General features: G+C 45.5%; 1 protein-coding gene across 6 annotated transcripts in view; it reads left to right on the top strand.

Annotated features, from left to right (window-relative positions):
* The window catches only part of lyst (lysosomal trafficking regulator), a 432,206-nt gene that overhangs the window by 275,664 nt on the left and 136,407 nt on the right, over positions 1-20,135 (top strand). For all 6 annotated transcript variants that reach the window (XM_070884660.1, XM_070884659.1, XM_070884658.1 and 3 more), the window contains 3 exons: positions 822-995; positions 10,339-10,499; positions 15,625-15,815. In XM_070884660.1, coding sequence (XP_070740761.1) covers positions 822-995; positions 10,339-10,499; positions 15,625-15,815 — 526 coding nt within the window. The remainder of the gene's footprint in view (positions 1-821; positions 996-10,338; positions 10,500-15,624; positions 15,816-20,135) is intronic.

The raw sequence follows: 20,135 nt of genomic DNA, 5'->3' as shown, positions 1-20,135 counted from the left end.
AGAAAATATCATACCCCATTAGTCCAGCCTATTACTTGACTAATTCACCTCTGACTAGATTACCTCTCATTTTTAAGAATTAACTTTTTTGTATTAACGTGTCTCTTTCAGGGACTGACAGAGTAACGGGGCTTAACCCACCACTGTCTCCTTTGGCACATAAGAGAACGCCAAGTGCGTGTTCTAAATCGGATGTGCTTCTTTGAGTTCAGTAACGCATCCGATTATGACCTTGGTATTTTACCCCACCCATGTACTTTAAGTCTTTTAATACATTTCGATAAGATCACCTCTTGGTTGAAGACCCATTGCGCATATGCGCATGCTACAACGCGCATGCGCAACGCTGCTACCAATGAAAACTACGCTGGGCCCTAGCCCCGCCCCCTGCCAGCTATGTGGACCCAGCATGGCACTTGCTTCCCCCCCCCCCCCCTCAGCTTTTGATGCGCCACATCACGGGCCTACAGCTTTCGAGGAGCGCCGAGAATTCGAAGGTAGGTTTTCGACGTGCTTTTTTACCTGCAAAGTGGGCGCACCAGAGGAGCTGCGCCGTTTAAAGTGGATGGGGAAATTTAGGCCCATTATCTGGTCATTTATCACATTGCTGTTTGTGGGAGCTTGCTGCTCACAAATTGGCTGCCGCGTTTTCTACATTACACCAGTGACTACACTTCAAAAGTATTTCATTGGCTGTAAAGCCCTTTGGGATGTTCTGAGGTCATGAAAGGCACTGTAGAAATGCAACTCGTTCTTTAAATTATTTACGTTGTATGTTATGGTTTCTGAAATATTAAAAATGACTTGTTTTCTTTCTGTAGAATTTGCATTGATCCAAATGATGATTTGAAAGCAGGCCTGCTGGCACAGGCTGAGTCACAGGAAAACATTATAACTCCGGGGAAGTGGCAGCACTTAGCATTGACTTATGTGCAACAGTCGGAAAGCAAGAAGAATGTTCATGGCAAGCTTTCGCTTTGGGTGTCCGGACAAAGGTAGATTTTTGCGATTTTTGTATATCTACCCTATCAAATCATTTTAAAGAACTTAATTAGATTACCCTTCGACCTTTTAAATGCAAGAGAATACAAACCAAGTTATGCAACCTGTCGTCATAATTTAACTTTAAGCCCTAGTATAAAGTGGTGCCTGCACTGTACCACTCCAAGGCCAGTATATCTTTGAGGTTCCGTGCCCAAACTGAATGCAGTACTACAACAGGGGTCTGATCAAGGCTCTGTACAACTAAAGCATCACTTTCTCACTTCTGAGATAAAGGCTTTTATGATGACTTTTAGTACCTGTGCACTAGCTTTTAGTAATCTCTGTACCTGGGCATCCAAATCCCATTGCTCCACACAGCTCTTAGTCTCTCATCATTAAAAAAAAATGTTTCCTTTGTTATCTGCGGACTGACTGCAAATGTTTGCTATCATAAAAATAATCTATATAAGTCACTTTAATGGATATTACAGGTACAATGTCCCGAATCCGGAAATCTCGGGACCAAGGCCGTTCCTGTTTTCGGGTTTGTTGTGTATGCAATAACTCGATAGACTGAATACTGTAAACTAACACGGATACAAACCTGGCTCTGCTTTATTAGGGCCCAGAGTGATCACATTACATGATGGCTTGCCTTTTATACCTGGGTCGCACACACGTGCATACAGCCCAATGACCTCCGACAGTGGCGCCACCTGGTGGCTAGTAACCCCAAGCAAACACACATGACCGGGTTTTTCCGGATTTCGGAGAAGAAATCCGACAACCCAAATCCGCAAACCGCTGGGCTGAGTTTCAGGTAATTCCGGATTTCGGAGAAGAAATCCAATGTCCAGAATCCAGAAACCTCGTGGATGATTTTCGCGTACTTCCAGATTTCGGAGACAATCTGACGTCCCAAATCCGGAAACCCTTGGGCCTAGTTTCGGGCATTTCTGGATTTCGGAGGAAATCTGACGTCCCGATTCCGGAAATCGTTGGGACGACTTTTGTGTATTTCCGGATTTCGGAGCATTAAATCCGATGTCCCAAATTCGGCAACCTCGAGGCCGGGCCGTGCGGGCTTGCGTATATTTCTGGATTTATCTTTGGAAATGTACTTAAAATATGAAAAGGAATGTACTCAAAACATGAACTATAATAAATAAAGGGTTGTTATTTGGTAAACTACAGGTATGAAATATAATAAAGGTACAGTAAATAAAGGTTTTTATTTGGTAAACACAGTACAAAGCTGCACAGAAATAGATACAGGTTACAATTGGCTGGAGGTTGTGCTTGGGGTACAGGGCTCAGCTATGATGTCTGGGGCTGAAGATGGGCCAGCAATAGGATTTTCAAATGTGGAAATTGCTGGTGTAGCTGCAGGCTGTAGATCTTGGGCACGCTGCTGTGATACCCTTTGAAACATATCGACTCATTTTAATTGTTTAAGTAATTTGGGCTTTTGTTTGATTTTTCCCGAATTTTATACACCTACATTATTTGCTCTTCACTTAATTCAGTTTCATTGCTCAAGGGCGTTAATTAATTCTTGACAATTTCTTGACACTTTTTCGACTTTATTATCATCATCAGCATCGTCATCCTCACTGCTTTCATCCTTTTCCTCTGGATGCAAAACCATGGCCATAATTATTTCTTCTGTCACTCCATGCACAATGGGAGCATTATTGTCTATGTCCATGACTTCTGTGACATCGTATTCACTCAATTCTAGCGCAGCTTCACAAGTCAGCGCTTTTGCGTATTCTAAAAGTTCAGCAATCATTTCCTTCTCCCTGGACACATGAAAACCTTCAAAGTCATCAGCATCGTCGTCAACTTCGCTAAACATAGTTGCTAGCCAGAGGTTATGCCAAGCATTGGCCAAGGTGTCTCTACTTACCTCATTCCACGCATCCACAGCTGCCCATATAGCGTCCTTCACAGAGAAACCTTTTGAGAATGCTGTTATTCCCTTGCCTCTGTTTACTGCACCAAGCAAACACCTCATAAATTCGTTTTTGTAGAGACACTTCATCGATCTCAAAATTCCTTGATCTATTGGCTGTACTAGTGATGTTACATTGGAAGGTAAATAGATCCTTTCCTAGAAGCTCATCAGGATGTGCTGAGCAATTGTCTAGCAGCAAGAATATTTTGCAATTTTCTTCAAGGCCAGCTTCCGTGTGACCACACGCCTGGGGAACAAAATGCTTCTCAAACCAGTTCAGAAAGATTACCCTGTTTATCCATGCTCTCTTATTAGCATAATAATGCACTGGGAATACTCTCACACCCTTGAAACATCTTAGACACTGGCTTTTCCCGATGACCAGAAACATACACTTATGTGTCCCAGCCGCATTTAAACAAGCAAACAGTCAGTCAGACTACCTTTTTGGCGTCTTTTACACCTGCTGGCTGCGATCCTTCTGTTGCTAATGTCTTTCTCAGTATGGAGCGACAAAACAGTGCTGTCTCGTCGGCATTATAGATTTGCTCGGCTGAAAGGTTTTCATCAGCAATTAGTTTAACAAACTCATCTATATAACCTTCAGCTGCCTTATGATCTGCTGAGGCTCTTTCACCACATACTTTCAATTGCCTGAAGCCATGATGCCTTTTAAATTTGGTTAGCCAACCTGAAGAGTACTCGATGGAGTTTCATTCTCCAGTTCTGCATGGAATATCTTGGCTTGTTGCATCACCATTGAGCCAGACAAAGGAACCTTTTCACTTCTTCTCTGTCGCCACCACTTCATCATTACTCAATCCAAGTCAACACTTTTAAGCTTATGCATAGTTTTTTTCTTCTTCATTTTTTTTCTGAACGTCACTTTCTGCATAAAACTTCATGATCTGTTCTTTCTGTTTTTTTATGTCAGAAATGGTGGCGATTCCAACACTACTCGTCATTCAGTCTTCTCACTGAAGCACCTCCATCTAATCTCTGGAGTAACTCCACTTTCTTGGCAATTGACAATGAATTATGCTTCCTCATTGCACTACCTGTATCACCCATTGGGGTATCAGTTGGCCTTTATGACATGGTTGCAATGGCAAACAACACAAATTCAGAATACTTTTAAATCAGGAAAAACACCACCACGATTGAGTCAGGTTGGGTGGGGCCTGATTGAGGAGAGTAGTGGGTCGGGTCGGCTCGGGTCGCACGTGGGTCGGGGTCATGGGGCATTCTGAAAGGCTCAGACTGATCGCAGGTCTGTATTTGTACCGTTTTTTTTTAAAGTCCGGTTTTCGGAAAATATTTCCAGATTCTGGACGTCTCCTTCCTTCATGCGCCATTTAAAAAAAAAAATCCGGTTTTCAGGAAATATTTCCGGATTCCGGACAACGGCTCCTTCTGCGATCGGCACAGTGTCCGGGTTTTGGACAATTGCGGTGTTTAGAATTCTGGATTTCGGCCGTTGTACCTGTATATGCATTTATTATTTTGTATTTAATTTTTTTGCCAAGACAAAGTAGACAACACTTCTGTATAGTGTATTTAAGATTGGAGACATGAAGACTGGCTGTGATGAATTTGATTGTAGCCAATGAGAGTGAAATCAAATGAATGTGGGATGAAAGAGGAATTGTGGTGTGGAAGGCAATTTGACTGTGAAGGAGAGGGGTTCTGGTCTCGATGGGGATTTTTGGTTGAAGGTGTGGTGCTGCCATCTAGGAACAGGGCAAGATTTTGTGTGTGGGCACCTATGCAAACATGGATATATTTAAGGGAGTGATGGTAGTCTGACTGCTTGGGTTATTTTAAATTAACTTTACTGAAGAGAACCTACACTAACTGTATAAAATAACCTGTCAAACGCGCTTAACAGCGGTACTACAGAGTAGAAGCTAATTCATGACAACCTCCTGATTTCTGACCATCTTGGCTGTATGCTGATTCATGCACAAGTATTGGGAGGTGATTAAAATACAGTCATTTCTGTTTATTTTTGGGAGTGATTGAGTTGAGATTAACTGTTTGAATGTCCAATGCTCTGTTCATCCTATGGAAACGCAGGCAAGAAAACCTTCTTGAAGACAATAAATTATGTTGAGCACCAGTCTCCCTCTAGTACTCCGCCCAAGTCCCTATTCATAAGAACATAAGAATTAGGAGCAGGAGTAGGCCATAAGGCCCCTTGATCCTGCTCCGCCATTCAATAAAATCATGGCTGATCTTCGACCTCAACTCCACTTTACCACCCAATCTCCATATTCTTTGATTTCCCCTAGAGTCCAAATATCTATCTCATCATCATAGGTAGTCCCTAGAACGAGGATGACTTGCTTCCACATTAGTTCACAAATGTTTTAATGAAGGACCCAATGGTCCATAGAAACATAGAAATTAGGTGCAGGAGTAGGCCATTCGGCCCTTCTAGCCTGCACCATCATTCAATAAGATCATGGCTGATCATTCACCTCAGTACCCCTTTCCTGCTTTCTCTCCATATCCCTTGATCCCTTTAGCAATCAGGGCCATATCTAACTCCCTCTTGAATATATCTAATGAACTGGCATCAACAACTCTTTGCGGTAGAGAATTCCACAAGTTAACAACTCTCTGAATGAAGAAGTTTCTCCTCATCTCGGTCCTAAATGGCTTACCCCTTATCCTTAGACTGTGTCCCTTGGTTCTGGACTTCCCCAACATCGGGAACATTCTTCCTGCATCTAACCTGTCCAGTCCCATCATAATTTTATATGTTTCTATGAGATCCCCTCTCATTCTTCTAAACTCCAGTGAATACAGGCCCAGTCGATCCAGTCTCTCCTCATATGTCAGTCCTGCCATCCCGGGAATCACTCTGGTGAACCTTCGCTGCACTCCCTCAATAGCAAGAATGTCCTTCCTCAGATTAGGAGACCAAAACTGAACACAATATTCCAGGTGAGGCCTCATCAAGGCCCTGTACAACTGCAGTACGATCTCCCTGCTCCTATACTCAAATCCCCTAGCTATGAAGGCCAACATGCCATTTGCCTTCTTCACCGCCTGCTGTACCTGCATGCCAACTTTCAATGACTGATGTACCATGACACCGCCATTCAAATAATATTCTGTCTTCATGTTTTTGCCAGTCTTGAACTCCAATTGAGGGGGTGGAAGATGCATGTGCGTGGATTTTTTTTAACGTGTGGTGACCATTGTACACTAGCCACCACACGGGCTTGACAGAGCTAGGCCTTTATCCAGTGGCAAGGGTTAACCAGAACGACTGGAGACCTGCTCTACTGTACGGATCGAGTGCGCACACGTATCGCAGTGTGGCTGCCCATGCTGGCATCCACAGTTCTTTGGGTTAGAGAAATTCAAACATTCACAACCTTCTGAGTGAAGAAATTCTTCCTCATCTCGGTCATAAATGGCCGACCCCTTATCCTGAGACTATGCCCCCTTGTTCTGTATTCCATCCAGGGGTAACAGCCTCTTAGCACCTATCCTGTCAATCCCCCTCAGAATCTTGGATGTTTCAATGAGATCACTTCTCATTCTTCTAAACTCCAGAGAGTATAGGGCTAATCTACTCAATCTTCTATAGGTCCAATCGATTCAATATTTTTCATCTGTGAACCTAGGTAATGAACATTTGGCTATTTGACTGCAGGCAACATCAGCTGAGCCCAATCCTATTTCACTCATTGTCCATACACATGCATTTTCAGCAGGGATCATAGGATGACTGTTAGGAATGAACTCCCATGGACAGTTTTTTCACCTCGAGTCCACTGAAGCTAATTTTGCGCCTACTACATGGCCCACTGGCTGAAATCAACAAATTCAACAGCACAGGATGGAAACCATTTGGTCTCTTTGGCTCAGTACATATCAAGCTTGCAGAAGAGTTCTCGCAGCTTGGGTTTGTGTTTACCCTGGCTTAATAAAAATCTATCAGCCTCCGTTTTGAAATTTTCAATTGACCTCCAGCCTAAACAGCTTTTTGGGGGAGAGAATTCCAGATTTCCACCACCCTTTGTGTGAAGAAGTGCTTCCTGACATCACCCCTGAATGGCCCAGCTCTAATTTTAAGTTTATGCCCCCTTGTTCTGGACTCCTTCTACCAGAGGAAATAATTTCTCTCTATCTACTCTGTCGAATCATTTAATCATCTTAAGCACCTCAATTAGATCACTCCTTAATCTTCTATATTCAAGGGAACACAAGAATTATCTATGCAACCTGTCCTCATAATTTAACCCTCTAACCCTAATCATTCTAGTGAATCTGCAAAGTGCACTAGTAGGTAGGCAGTGACTAGTGGGGTACCGCAAGGTTCTGAGCTGGGGCCCCAGCTGTTTACATTGTACATTAATAATTTAGACGAGGGGATTAAATGTAGTATCTCCAAATTTGTGGATGACACTAAGTTGGGTGGCAGTGTGAGCTGCGAGGAGGATGCTATGAAGCTGCGAGGAGGATGCTATGAAGCTGCAGAGTGACTTGGATAGGTTAGGTGAGTGGGCAAATGAAGTATGATGTGGATAAATGTGAGGTTATCCACTTTGGTGGTAAAAACAGACAGACAGATTATTATCTGAATGGTGACAGATTAGGAAAAGGGGAGGTGCAACGAGACTTGGGTGTCATGGTACATCAGTCATTGAAGGTTGGCATGCAGGTACAGCAGGCGGTTAAGAAAGCAAATGGCATGTTGGCCTTCATCGCGAGGGGATTTGAGTACAGGGGCAGGGAGGTGTTACTACAGTTGTACAGGGCCTTGGTGAGGCCACACCTGGAGTATTGTGTACAGTTTTGGTCTCCTAACTTGAGGAAGGACATTCTTGCCATTGAGGGAGTGCAGCGAAGGTTCACCAGACTGATTCCCGGGATGGCGGGACTGACATATCAAGAAAGACTGGATCAACTGGGCTTGTATTCACTGGAGTTCAGAAGAATGAGAGGGGACCTCATAGAAATGTTTAAAATTCTGACGGGTTTAGACAGGTTAGATGCAGGAAGAATGTTCCCAATGTTGGGGAAGTCCAGAACCAGGGGTCACAGTCTAAGGATAAGGGGTAAGCCATTTAGGACCGAGATGAGGAGAAACTTCTTCACCCAGAGAATGGTGAACCTGTAGAATTCTCAACAGAAAGTTGTTGAGGCCAATTCACTAAATATATTCAAAAAGGAGTTAGATGTAGTCCTTACTACTAGGAGGATCAAGGGGTATGGCGAGAAAGCAGGAATAGGGTACTGAAGTTGCATGTTCAGCCATGAACTCATTGAATGGTGGTGCAGGCTCGAAGAGCCGAATGGCCTACTCCTGCACCTATTTTCTATGTTTCTATGTTCATTTACCTGACCCTGAAATACCATTGGGCAGTCTCCCGCCGTAACTTTGGTGAAAGACTGGAGAACCCTCAGAGAAATTATGTACATGGCTAAAAACGGCAGTTTACAGTGTTTCTCTGGGGATTCTGCCAGTTTCTCCTTACAGCAGGAGACCAAGAGACCTTCTGCAGATTTTCAGGTCCATTGTGTCCTGATAATGGCCCTGCCTCTGCCAAGGTGCCTTGAAGTAGATGGTAAATAAGCTGAGATGTAGCATCAGTTTTACAAACTGCATTGTCAGTGAAGTCTTCTCTGTATATATTGCATTCATAGAAATTACTGAAAGGTTTAAAGATGGTGACACCTCTAAGAGTAACTATCAAGAAAGACTGGATCAACTGGGCTTGTATTCACTGGAGTTCAGAAGAATGAGAGGGGATCTCATAGAAACATTTAAAATTCTGACGGGTTTAGACAGGTTAAATGCAGGAAGAATGTTCCCAATGTTGGGAATTACTAGCAGTTCACGAATGTGGCGTTGTTCGCAAGGGTACGGCGAGACTTTAAAATCATGAAGTGCTTTGATAGAGTAAGTAAAGAGAAACTGTTTCCACTGGCAGATGGGTTAGTAATGAGAGGAGACAGATTTAAGATAATTAACAAAAGAAGCAGAAGAGAGATGAAGAGACTTTTTTTTACACAGCGAGTTTTATGATCTAAAGTGCATTGCCTGAAAGGGCAGTGGAATCAGATTCATTTGGACCTCTTAAAAGGGAATTTTATAAATACTTGAAGGGTAAAGTTTTGCAGGGCTATGGGGAAAGAGCAGGGGTGTGAGAGTAATTGGATATTTCTTTTAAAGAGCTGGCATAAGCATGGCCTCCTTTTGCATTGTATTATTTTTTATTCTCTGCCATCTGAACTATGAAAAGTGTTTTATTGTAAACACAATCCTGGCACTTTTTTTATTGGTGTTCTGGATTTCCCCTCCCTCTCCCATTGAGGAATTTTCATGTCTTGTCTTTCATCATTTCAAAGTTTCCTGAGGCATGGCGAAGTTTTATATAAAGTTACTTTGTTGACCAACGTTTTTCTTGTGGTAGTGTTTATTGACCCGAGGGGCTACAGTTATCTCAACTGACATTTATAATTCTAACAAGTTCTGACACGTGCACCAGTGTCCGTGTTGTGGGTGAATTATGTGAGAACTCTGCAAACCCTGCTACACCACTGTCTAGTTATTAATCCGGGCCCAGAATGGAAATACAACTCAGCCTTTCTCTTTTCAGCCCAAATAATTGTATTGAATGGTTCTAATTTAACTGAATGCAGGTACAGTAATAGACTAGTTAGTTCCTTCTAGTTAAGGTTTTGGATGGGTTCAGTGATGGGTACTTGACTCAGAATGAAGAATGGTCATTTGGGAAAAGTTGCTTGTGGGACGATAAACCCAGCATGCATCACTGCTTTCGGGAAACAAATTAATGGTGAATGCGCATATTGGTGAAGTTGGCTGGAATGAGTTACTGATTTCAGCAATGTGAGGAAATTGCATTAACATCAAAAGGTCAGCATTCAGGATTTCCTGCTCAAACCAGCTTCTGGGAAAGTACTAAAGTGAATTGATTACATTCATGCTTTTGAAGGAGATTCTGATGGAAAGAATTGCTTTAAAAAAAAACTGCAGATGTAGATTATGCACTCACATACCCTCCACACCAGCAAGTAGTCCTAATCACATTTACCCCCATATCCCTTCAACCCCTTTCCTTCATCCATCTATCTAATCTAGTTTTGAATGTCAACATCGTTTCAACCTCAACCATGAGTGCTGAAAGTATATCCAGTGAGTGGATCCACTGCTCCGTATGGTGATTATCACTTGACTGTATGTATATCATATAAGGTGACCTATGTTAAATATGAAATATATCCACACATAGCTATATAGAACCTGTACCTTTCCTGAATATTTGATTAGTGTCCACCGGTACTGAGGTACCAAATCTCCAAACATTCATTGTTTAGTCTTTCACTGAAGGCTTCTTTTTATTTCTGTTTTTCAGAAAGTCTGAGATGGCCTTGGGTTACACTATTCCTCGAAAGAGCAGCCTCTCCTCTGACAGTAATAAAACCTTTGCAATGATTGGCCACTCTACGCCCGTTCAAGAAGATGTTACTAGGTTGGCTGGAAGATGGAGTATTGGAAGCTTGCTTCTTTTTAATGGTAAAGATTTGATAACATATTAAAGTTTTTCTGCGCTTTTCTGATTGTTTTGCAATTAAGTACATCGAAGTTACAACACAGAAACTGTCCATTTGGCCCAAACATTCCATGCTGTTGTTTACTCCTCACACCAGCAAGTAGTCCTACTCACATTTACCCCCATATTCCCATATCTCTTCAACCCCTTTCCTCCATCCATCTATCTAATCTAATTTTGAATGTCAACATGATTTCTGCCTCAACCACTAATGCTGAAAGTATATCCACAGTCTTGCAGCTCTCTGCGTTTAAAAAAAAAAGATTCTTTCATAGAAACATAGAAAATAGGTGCAGGAGTAGGCCATTCGGCCCTTCTAGTCTGCACCGCCATTCAATGAGTTCATGGCTGAACATTCAACTTCAGTACCCCATTCCTGCTTTCTCGCTCTGTTCTAAATCTCTTAATTTAATCTTGTATCTATGGCTTCTCATTCTAGTCTTCACAACTACCTGAAATCCCTCTGCACAGCACCAAATCTATTTCCATTCAGCGTATACTTACTACTTTTCTTAACCAAAATGTAACAAATTACACTTGCTGACATTGAATTCCATCTGCCATTTTTTAGACAATTCCCTCTTATCAATATCCCTTTGCATAAGAAATAGGAGCAGGAGGAGGTGTCTCAGCCGTTTGAGCCTACCCCGCCATTCGATAAGATCATGGCTGATCTCCCTCTGCCTCCTTTTCTGAATGGTGGGGTTACATTTGCTACCTTCCAGTCCACGGGGACTGTTTTAAGATCAAACCAATGCATCCACCATCTCTGTGGTCACCATCAGGTCCAGGGGATTTGTCAGCTTTTAGTCCCATTAATTTCTCCAGTACTATTTCTTTACGAATGCTACTTTCTTTAAGTTCCGCATTCTCACTAGACCCCTGAATCCCCACTATTTCCAAAATGTTATTTGTGCCTTCTACTGTGAAGACAGATGCGAAGTACAGGTTGAACCTCCCTTATCCAGAACTCGTCCGGAACCATTCCCGACCACCAGGTGGGGCATGAATTGAACAAATTGAAGTCTTTCCTTGCTGCTAACTCCCGCAATCGCTGGCCTGACCCCGCAAATGATCTCTCCGCTGAACTCCCAGCCCCAAGCCCTGATATCCCCTTGCTCAGTACCTGTACCATTCCCACACTCTGTTTTCTGTCTGTTAATCAATCCCGCACTATAGCCATTAGTTCCCCCTGGTTACAACTTCAGAAAACTCTATTATATTTGTCGAACACGATTTCCCTTTCATAAATCCGTATTGACCCAATCATATGATTTTCTAAGTGCCCTGTTACATTTCCCCAATAATAGATTCTAGCATTTTACCTACGACTGATGTCAGGCTAACCGGCCTACAAATCACTGTTTCTCTCCCTCCCTTACGTTTGCTAGCTTCCAATCCATGGGGACAGTTCTAGAACCTCGGGACTTCTGGAAGATCAAAACCAGTGCATCCACAGAAAACAGTGTGTGGGAATAAAGAGCTAATTTTCGGGTTAGCAGGCTGTAACTAGTGGAGTACCATAAGCGGAGAGGAGAGGACAGATGAGGCATGGAGGAGCAGAGAGGTCGGAGCCCAGAGGTGGAGCAGCATGGACAAGACCAAAGGAACACGAAGCATGGGCCAATAGCGAGGCTGTGAGGTCAAGAGGCTTACATTGCGTACTATGAATTCCACGTAGAGATAGGTCCTGTGGGAAGAAAGAAGGACAGTGGGAGTATGTTTGAGTTTGAGTGTATGTATTGGCACATGGGGTGGAGCCTGGTATCCAGTCATCTTGGATCCCCTTGCCACTGGACCAAGACCGAGCTCCGTCAAGCCCGTGTGGCTGGTGTGCAATGGCCACCCCATGTTAAAAGAATTCACGCACAGGCATCTTCCACCATTTAAAATGAGTTCATCAGTCACCTGAGTACTCATTTTTAGTGTGGAAACAACTCATTCTCGACCCCGAGGGACTGCCTATGATGATGACCTATACCATCTAATTTAACGTGACCACCCCTCGTCCAGAAAAATCCCTTATCCAGAACAGACCAGATCCCGAGGGTTCCGGATAAGGGAGGTTTAACCTGTATTTGTTTAATGTCTCTGCCATTTCTGTATTTCCCATTATAATTTCTCCTGTCTCTGCCTGTAAGGGACCCATGTTACTTTCACTAATCTCTTCCTTTTTAGATACCTATTGAAGCTTTACAATCTATTTACATCTCTTGCTAGTTTTCTCTCATTTTTTTCACTTTATTGATTTTTTGGTTATCGTTTGCTGAATTCTAAAATCCTCCCAATCCTCAGGCTTACTACTCCTTTTTGATAACATTATAAGCCTCATTCTTTAATCTAATACTCTCTAACTTCTCTTTTTAACCATGGTTGGACAAATTTTCCCATGGAGTTTTTATTTTTCAATGTTTGTTGCGAGTTATGAATTGTTTCTTTAAATGTTTGCCAATGCTTCTGCACTGTAATTTCTTTTAAATTAGTTTCCCAATCTACCTTAGCCAATTCTCCCCTCATACCTGCGTAGTTTGTTTTGTTCAGATTCAAGATCCTAGTTTCGGACTTAACTAAATCACACTCAAGCTCAAATATAAAATTCTATTATATTATGATCACTCTTCCACAGAGGCTCCTTTTACTACAGGTTTATTAATTAACCCTGTCTCATTGCACAATACTATATCTAAAACACCCTGTTTTATCTTTGGTTCCTCAATATACTGATCTAGAAAACTATTTTGAATGCATTCCATGAACTCGTCCTCTGCACTATTACTGCAAATTTGGTTTGCCCAGTCTATATGAAAATTAAAGTCCCCCATAATTACTATATTACTCTTATTACATTCACCTCTAATTTCCTTTAGACTTCTGAACAATTAACTATACCTCCTCTATTTTTGTAACATCTGCAAATTCCGACACCGCTCCCTCTAAGGCATATGACTTAATCATTGATATACACAGTGAACAGCATTGGTCCCAGAACTGAACAATGTTAAACACCACTACTCACTTTGAAAAATTGCTCTCAATTCCTACTCTGTTTTTTCCCTTCTAACCATTTTTTTTAACCCGATATGCTCACCTTCCCCTAATTCCATACCCCTCAACCTTCTCTAGCAGTCTCCGATGTGGTACCCTCTTAAAGGCTTTCCTAATGTCCACATCCACTGCATTTCTCCAGCTACCATGTCTGTTACCCCCTCGAGCATGATTATTCCTTTTGATATATGTGCTTGCTACTTCTATTTTCTCTTTATGACAATTTCATCCTTAATTAGAGACTCTTAAGTTCCCTACCACAGATGTTATAACTGACCTGTAATTACAAGGATTAGCTCTAGCTCCATTTTTAATAATGGGTACTACATTGGCCACTCTCCAGTTCTCTGGCACAATCCACACCCAATAGAACCCTAAAATATAATTTCTAGAGCCTCGGCAATTTTCTCCTTCATCTCCCTCAGGATCCTAGGATGTACCCCATTGATCCTGGTGCTTTGTCTTCCTTTAGCCTAATTAATTTTTCTAAAATGTTCTTTTTTCCATCATGATATCACTCCTCGCTCTAAACCACTTCAGGATTCACCTCTTCGATATTCTTCTCTTTAGTAAAGACCAATCAATTCAAGGTACTTATTAAATATCTGTCATTTTCTGATCACCTTCTACAAGTTAATCCTCTCCTCTCAGGGGTCCTACTTTGCTTTTAACAATTCTCTTTTTACTGATATATTTGTAAAATACTTTCCTGTTCCTTTCGATGTTTATTGAACTTTCTTCCTCATACTCCCACTTAGCTTTTCTTAACCTGCTCTTAACCTCTCATTTCCTCATACTCTCTGTTATTGTAATTATTCTTATTGTCCACATAGGTCCTTTTCTTCAATATCAATTGGTTTCTAACCTCTTTATTTATCCATGGATTCCTCTGTTTTTGGAATATACATATTCTGCAATCTCTTACAAAAAAATCACATTGTTGCTCCTATGCGCCAATTTCTCCTTCCTCCTACCGCTAGTTTCCACTTTATCTTCCTAAAATCTGCCTGTATCCAACCTGTTGTTCTTGTTTTGTATTGACTTTTACCCTTTCTAGTTGGACTACTCCCAAGATGCTCACCTACATTTAGCTCATCTATTTCATTACTCATAACCAGATCTAGCAACACCTCCGCTCTCGTAGGTCAACTGACATGTGCTACTTGAAGAAGGAGTCCTGTACAAATTTTACAAATTCCATTCCCCTTTCTTCCTCTTTGTCCTAGTTGATAATTAAAATTTTTCAGGACAGTCGTTTTGTTATTTCTGCTCATCTCTCTAATCTCCCTGCAGAGTGTCTCTTCCATTTCCTTACCACAAGTATGCTTGTCTAAATCATTTCACAACCTTCAATTCTGGATGAAGTAAGTGAGAACTGTTGCAACACCAGTATTCCAAGGTCCGGAACAAACATGAAACTAAGCTTCCCTTATTTTATTCCAAAAGGTTGAATTAAATTGTTCAAATATAAGTGAATACAAATACTAGATTAGTTCGTTCCTTCTAGTTTGGGCTTTGAGCAAGGTTGGGAACAGTTGTGATTTTGCGTTTACTCTCTAGGCTCACAATGAAGAATGGTCAACAGAAAATGCTGGGAACACTCAGCAGGTTAGGCAGCATCTGTGGTGAGAGAAACAGAGTTAATGTTTCAGGTCAATGACCTTTCATCAGAACTTCTGTGAGCTGAGCCCTCTGGCTGAGAAAAACCATAACCCTGCCAAATAGTATAGAGTTGTTTGGGATCCTAAATTTATATGTGCGCATGGCCAGTAAAATCTACCCTACAGCATATACCCTGTTGTTCTGCATTCCACTGTTCACCGGCAAAGTGTGCAAATTCTCAAGGAATGCAATACGGTGATAAAATATAGTTATATTTTAAAAATAAGAGCTTCTACAGCATTCACACTAGAATGTAAATCTATTTTTTATTATGTTAGAGCCAGAGTAAAGATAATCATGTTTAAATTTTGTGGATTGAACATATTTCCTTTTTTTGTGAAAAAAATCATGATTGGAACTCAAACATGCATGTTATAATAGGTGCCAGGATAGGGCCGGAAGAAGCTTATTATTTGTATGTCTGTGGACCTGACTTCACCTCCATCATGCCCTGTAAATATGGCAAACCACAAGCAAATTACTCCAAGTATGTTACTCTGGAGATTCTACAATGTGATCAGATTAACGAACTTCTCCTGAAATACAAGGAAGTGGACACTGGCCCTCTGGTGGTGAGTAGAACACTCAAATACCAACTTGGTTAAATCCAGTGTCAAATGGTGTGCTAACTGTACAGTTATGATATGATTATTGGCTAAGATTGCAATAGGACCAGGGAGAGATGAGAATGTTTTTTATGCAGCAAATTGTTGTGATCTGGAATGCACTCTCTGAAAGGGTGATGGAAGCAAACTCAATGGGTATATACATGAAAAGGAAAACAATTTAGGGCTGTTGGCAAAGAGCAGGGGAGTGCATTTGATAAAGTCCCACATAAGGGGCTCAAGTTTTGGACCCCCGCTAGAACGGCGCACATCGGAGAGGCCCGCCTAATTTGTAGAACAAAAATTGCGCCGAATACTTACCTCACGATTCTCTGATATCTGTAGGCCCGTTTGCAGCTGGGTGCGGCGCAGCAGGAGTTGCTAGGGGCGGAGCTACAGCCCTGCGCCAAAAGCAGTGCCGGCAGCAGCTCCCAACCCTCCCGGGCGACAACCCTATCCCAGGCCGAAGGGACGTCGCCCCTAGCCCGAGCCAAGTGGCCTGACGCATCTTGCCTCGTCGGCGGGGCCCGCCCGCCCAGCCTCTCGCTGGGGATGGGCCCCGCTCGAAGTCCCCGAAGTCATCCTTGGAACTGGCGTCGTTGGCGCTGGCGGGGCCTGTTCAGCCCCCCTCTTCCCTCCCCCCACCCGTCCACTGTTCAGTCTCTCCCTCCCTCTCTCCCACCCATCCCTCCCTTCCTTCCTCTCCCCTACCCCCCTTCCCTCTACCTCCTCTCCCCTACCCCCCTCCTCTCCCTACCCCCCTCCTCTCCCTACCCCCCTCCTCTCCCTACCCCCCCTCCTCTCTCTTTCCCCTCCTCTCTCTTCCCGCCCCCCCCTCTCTCTTCCCGCCCCCCTCCTCTCTCTTCCCGCCCCCCCTCCTCTCTCTTCCCGCCCCCCTCCTCTCTCTTCCCGCCCCCCTCCTCTCTCTTCCCGCTCCCCTCCTCTCTCTTCCCGCCCCCCTCCTCTCTCTTCCCGCCCCCCTCCTCTCTCTTCCCGCCCCCCTCCTCTCTCTTCCCGCCCCCCTCCTCTCTCTTCCCGCCCCCCTCCTCTCTCTTCCCGCCCCCCTCCTCTCTCTTCCCGCCCCCCTCCTCTCTCTTCCCGCCCCCCTCCTCTCTCTTCCCGCCCCCCTCCTCTCTCTTCCCGCCCCCCTCCTCTCTCTTCCCGCCCCCCTCCTCTCTCTTCCCGCCCCCCTCCTCTCTCTTCCCGCCCCCCTCCTCTCTCTTCCCGCCCCCCTCCTCTCTCTTCCCGCCCCCCTCCTCTCTCTTCCCGCCCCCCTCCTCTCTCTTCCCGCCCCCCTCCTCTCTCTTCCCGCCCCCCTCCTCTCTCTTCCCGCCCCCCTCCTCTCTCTTCCCCCCCCCTCCTCTCTCTTCCCCCCCCTCCTCTCTCCCCCCCCTCCTCTCTTTCCCCCCCTCCTCTCTTTCCCCCCCTCCACTCTTTCCCCCCCTCCACTCTTTCCCCCCCTCCACTCTTTCCCCCCCTCCACTCTTTTCCCCCCCCTCCACTCTTTTCCCCCCCTCCACTCTTTTCCCGCCCTCCTCTCTTTCCCCCCCTCCACTCTTTCCCCCCCTCCTCTCTTTCCCCCCTCCTCTCTTTCCCCCCTCCTCTCTTTCCCCCCTCCTCTCTTTCCCCCCCTCCTCTCTTTCCCCCCTTCCCCCTCCTCTCTTTTCCCCCTTCCCCCCTCCTCTCTTTTCCCCCTTCCCCCCTCCTCTCTTTTCCCCCTCCTCCCCTCCTCTCTCCCCCCCCTCCTCCCCTCCTCTCTCCCCCCCTCCTCCCCTCCTCTCTCCCCCCCTCCTCCCCTCCTCTCTCCCCCCCTCCTCCCCTCCTCTCTCCCCCCCCTCCTCCCCTCCTCTCTCCCCCCCTCCTCCCCTCCTCTCTTCCCCCCCCTCCTCTTCCCCCCCTCCTCCCCTCCTCTCTTCCCCCCCTCCTCCCCTCCTCTCTTTCCCCCCTCCTCTCTTCCCGCCCCCCTCCTCTCCTCCTCTCTTTCCCCCCTCCTCTCTTCCCGCCCCCCTCCTCTCTCTTCCCGCCCCCTCCTCCTCTCTCTTCCCCCTCCTCTCTCTTCCCCCTCTTCTCTCTTCCCCCTCCTCTCTCTTCCCCCTCCTCTCTCTTCCCCCCCCTCCTCTCTTCCCCCCCTCCTCTCTTTTCCCCCCTCCTCTCTTTTCCCCCCTCCTCTCTTTTCCCCCCTCCTCTCTTTTCCCCCTCCTCTCTTTTCCCCCCTCCCCTCCTCTCTTCCCCCCCCCCTCCCCTCCTCTCTTCCCCCCCCCTCCTCCCCTCCTCTCTTCCCCCCCCCTCCTCCCCTCCTCTCTTCCCCCCCCCTCCTCCCCTCCTCTCTTCCCCCCCCCTCCTCCCCTCCTCTCTTCCACCCCCTCCCCCCTCCTCTCTTTCCCCCCCTCCTCTCTTTCCCCCCTCCTCTCTTTCCCGCCCTCTCCTCTCTTCCCCCCTCCTCTCTTTCCCCCCCTCTCTTTCCCCTCCTCCTCTCTTTCCCCCCCTCCTCTCTTTCCCCCCTCCTCTCTTTTCCCCCCCTCCTCTCTTTTCCCCCCTCCTCTCTTTTCCCCCCTCCTCTCTTTTCCCCCCTCCTCTCTTTCCCCCCCTCCTCTCTTTCCCCCCCCTCCTCTCTTTCCCCCCCCTCCTCTCTTTCCCCCCCCTCTCTTTCCCCCCCTCCTCTCTTTCCCCCCCCTCCTCTCTTTCCCCCCCTCCTCTCTTTCCCCCCCTCCTCTCTTTCCCCCCCCTCCTCTCTTCCCCCCCCTCCTCTCTTCCCCCCTCTCCTCTCTTCCCCCCCCTCCTCTCTTCCCCCCCCTCCTCTCTTCCCCCCCCCTCCTCTCTTCCCCCCCCCTCCTCTCTTCCCCCCCCCTCCTCTCTTTCCCCCCCCTCCTCTCTTTCCCCCCCTCCTCTCTTTCCCCCCCTCCTCTCTTTCCCCCCCTCCTCTCTTCCCCCCCTCCTCTCTTCCCCCCCCCCTCCTCTCTTCCCCCCCCTCCTCTCTTCCCCCCCCCTCCTCTTTCCCCCCCTCCTCTTTCCCCCCCTCCTCTCTTTCCCCCCCTTCCCCCCTTCCTCTCTTTTCCCCCCTTCCTCTCTTTTCCCCCCTTCCTCTCTTTTCCCCCCCTTCCTCTCTTTTCCCCCCCTTCCTCTCTTTTCCCCCCCATTCCTCTCTTTTCCCCCCCATTCCTCTCTTTTCCCCCCCATTCCTCTCTTTTCCCCCCCTTCCTCTCTTTTTCCCCCCTTCTCTCTTTCCCCCACCCCCTCCTCTCTTTCCCCCACCCCCTCCTCTCTTTCCTCCCCCCCTTTTTCCTCCCCCCCTTATCCTCTTTCCCTCCCCCCCCCCCCCCACCTCTCCCTGTCAGAAATGGAGAGAGACACTGACAGAGGCAGAGAGAGAGATAAACTGGGGGGCTGGAGGGGGGCGGGGCGTTCCAGCACGCTGTTGGAGGGCTCCCAGTACTGCAGTTGGTGAGTAAAAAGTTAATTTTTTATTTAGTGATTGATTTTTTTATTATTTTTCTTATTTTTAATTTTTTAATTTTTTTTGATTGATTTATTGATTTATTTATTATTTATTATTGATGATGGCTCTTTATTTGTAAACGTGAAGTGTTTAATGGTTGTAAACTCCCCCCATCTCTCATTCCCTACACTTGATTTATAAGTGTAGGCAAGGTTTTTCTGAGCGTACAAAAATCTATACGTACTCCATTCTAAGTTAGTTTGGAGTAAGTTTTCGCTGCCTAAACTTGCAAAACAGGCGTAAGTGACTGGACACGCCCCTTTTGGAAAAGAAAATCTGTTCTACAATGAAATTATTCTAACTCACTAGAACTGGAGCAAACTAAATGCCAAGAATCGCAATTTCTAAGATGCTCCATTCTAAACTAGTTGCTCAAAAAAAATAAGAGCAACTCAGGCTGTGAAACTTGAGCCCATTAGACTGTTAACTAAAGTTGAAGCCTATGGAATTGAGGGCAAATTATTGACTTGGTTCACGTTTCCAAGGTCAGCAAAATCCACGGCGCGGCCTTGAACAACGTGGACTATTTTCCATATCTCGAGAGCCTACTATCAGCAAGGGCAGACATCGAAAATTAGGTCCAACACCACTTCAAGTGTGTCAGTGCAGCCTTTGGTCGCCTGAGGATGAGAGTGTTTGAAGACCAGGACCTCAAATCTGGCACCAAGCTTATGGTCTATCCGCCCTCCTATATGGCTCAGAGACGTGGACCAATTACAGTAGACACCTCAAAGCGCCGGAGAAATATCATCAGTGTTGCCTCCGCAAGATCCTGCAAATCCACTGGGAGG

The sequence above is a fragment of the Pristiophorus japonicus genome, chromosome 7 (assembly GCF_044704955.1).
Source record: "Pristiophorus japonicus isolate sPriJap1 chromosome 7, sPriJap1.hap1, whole genome shotgun sequence".
Lineage (NCBI taxonomy): Eukaryota > Metazoa > Chordata > Chondrichthyes > Pristiophoridae > Pristiophorus > Pristiophorus japonicus.
Note: the sequence above shows the minus strand (reverse complement) of the source record. Positions and strands in the feature narration are given on the sequence as shown.